General features: G+C 39.6%; 1 protein-coding gene across 1 annotated transcript; it reads right to left on the bottom strand.

Moving 5' to 3' along the window:
- Positions 1-671: 671 nt before the first annotated feature.
- LOC141448491 (uncharacterized) lies at positions 672-1,487 on the bottom strand. The gene has a single exon (XM_074116870.1). The coding sequence runs from the start codon at positions 1,485-1,487 to the stop codon at positions 672-674; it is 816 nt and encodes a 271-aa protein (XP_073972971.1).
- Positions 1,488-2,593: the final 1,106 nt, after the last annotated feature.

Here is a 2,593-nt window from a genome sequence, read left to right as displayed (position 1 = left end):
TTCTGTTGATTTTCTGCTTTTCTTCATTTTATCCCTCTTTATTTTAAACAAGGGAGTTTAAATATAATTTATTTTTTATCTGTTTATTTCATTTAAGCTTTTTTCTGCCAAAAATAGATAGATTTGTCTCAGGAATAGCAAATCCAAAAAGAAATTTCATGCTAGCTTAGCGAAACCGAGAATTCTCGGCTCAAGAATGCTCTACAACATGGGCACCAACCAGCTTTCACGTTAGGAAGGAGTACTAAAACTTTTACGAAGCTCAATAGAAAGAACGCAGACAAAACTAAGTAGAAATATTGGTATTGTTAGTAAAAGTCAAGTAAAGTAATTGCCTATTTTTTCAGGCGGGGCTTTACGTCCTACTTCCAAATTAGGTGTCGTGTACGGAGGCGACTAGCAAACATACTTTACTGTAAATTTCTTTCATAAACCATTAAATAAAATCCAAGGCCTAAGACTGGGAATCGAACCCAGTACCACAATACATATTAGCATTGCGGGTCTAGTCTCAACTTATAACAATGTCCTTAAAAATATGATTAACAGATTCAGTATTATCACAGTAGTTATCACAGTAATATAATATTATCACAGTATTATCACTAACAATATCACTAAAGATTATCAACTATTTAATATTATTTACAATTTAGTAATTTCAGGTACATCTAGATATAATTATATATGTGAATATCTTGCAGGTACTTTATGACTCTATCGATAGTGCTCTGGTCATTGCCGAGAGCGTCCTCTATTCTCCCTGGTATGTGACTAGATACTCTACTCCTATTATACCTGGAACAGTCTAGCATTATATGCTTCACTGTAAGGGGGACATCACAGGAGCTGCAAATCGGCGCCGCATCTCTATTCATTAAATATCCGTGGGTTAGTCGAGTGTGGCCGATCCTCAATCGAGCTAACACCACTTCTTCCCTTCTGTTACCTCTGTAACTACTGTCCCAGGGTGTGACGATATCTTTAATTTCCCTCAGTTTGTTAGCAGTTACTGAGGTCCACTCATCCTGCCAACCCTGGAGGACTTTTATTTTGATCTCCCTGATCACATCAACCGGCAGATGTCTTTGGACCGTAGACTCCATATTGGCTGCCGCCTTTGCTGCCACGTCAGCAGTTTCATTCCCCATTATTCCGGAGTGGCCTGGTATCCAAACGAATATTACATTTGTCCCCTCTTGTCTCAAATTGTACAGCGATGCATGGATGTTCTGTACAATTGGGTGTTTCGAGTACATTTGTCTCAGGGAGAGTAGGGAGCTTGTGGAGTCTGAGCATATCGCTATGTTCCCCACAATGCCTCCCACAGTTACCAATGCCTTGTAGATGGCATACATCTCTGCCAGATAGACACTACTGATGGGCGGCAAGCTGAATTTGTATACCCTATCACGGATAACAACAGCTGCCCCACAACCTTGTGAATTTTTTGATCCATCTGTATAAATCACATGTGTCAACTTCATGCGCTCCAATTTTTCTAAAAAACACTGTTTATAAACATTCTTTGGCGTTGAATTCTTTGGATATTTAAGGAGAGATGAGTCCACTACTATGGGTGGGGTTAACCAGGGTGCTATTGAATGTTGTTGGATGTAAACATTGGTGGGATGGACAAATTGTATTCGGACAATAGATGCTTACATCTCAATCCGAATGGTCTAGTTGCACGTACAGCCCTATTGTATCGTTGTTCCAGCGGGAAGCGACTAATTATTCTACAACATGGACTTAATGTTTTGCTGATCAGTTTGACATAAAGAGCTAGTGCTAATTGTCGACGCCTATAGTATAATGTGGGTTCTCCTGCCGCAACATTCATACTCACTATAGGGCTACTCTTAAACGCTCCCAAGGATAACCTGATTCCCTGGTTGTGTATGGAGTCGAGCTGCTTCAGAATGTTCATCCTGGCTGATGAATATACGAAACAGCCATAGTCAATTTTCGATCTAATGACTGATCGATATACTTTAATCATTACTCCTCCATCCGCCCCCCATCGAGTACCAGATAATATCTTCAATAAATTAAGAGACTTCCTAGTTCGGTCTCTTAAATCTTGTATATGTGCTCTCCAAGAAAGGGTTTTATCAAAGATGAGGCCGAGAAACCGGGTAGTACTTCCAGTACTTATGGCCATTCCGTTGATATGGAGAATGGGGGTAGGTTGATGCCGCCTTAGCCTGGAGAAAACAACACACTTACTTTTTTCTGGAGAGAATTGAAGCCCATTATTGAGAGACCACTGTGCTAAGTTATCCAGTACGCGTTGTAACATATGTTGGCCGTCTATTACACTGTCCACGGTGAGATAAATTGTGAAGTCGTCAGCAAATAAGATAGACTTGACTGGGTTCGGTACATAACGAGCGGTAATTAACCGCTCGGCTATCGTGGCACCCAGTTTCATGTTTACACTTTTCTTTTTTTTAGTTCAATCATAAATAAAGCCCTTTTTTCCCCAAATTATATGCAAAAAAAACAATTATTAACAGTTTTGTGTTCACTACGAAAATAGTGAGCCACTTTATCTGTTTCTCTAAAATGTTATATAGTTTCAGCTGATGGC

This window comes from Rhodnius prolixus, unplaced genomic scaffold, assembly GCF_049639745.1.
Source record: "Rhodnius prolixus isolate KJV_2025 unplaced genomic scaffold, Rpr scaffold_2, whole genome shotgun sequence".
NCBI lineage: Eukaryota > Metazoa > Arthropoda > Insecta > Hemiptera > Reduviidae > Rhodnius > Rhodnius prolixus.
This window is presented reverse-complemented; position numbering and strand designations above follow the sequence as displayed.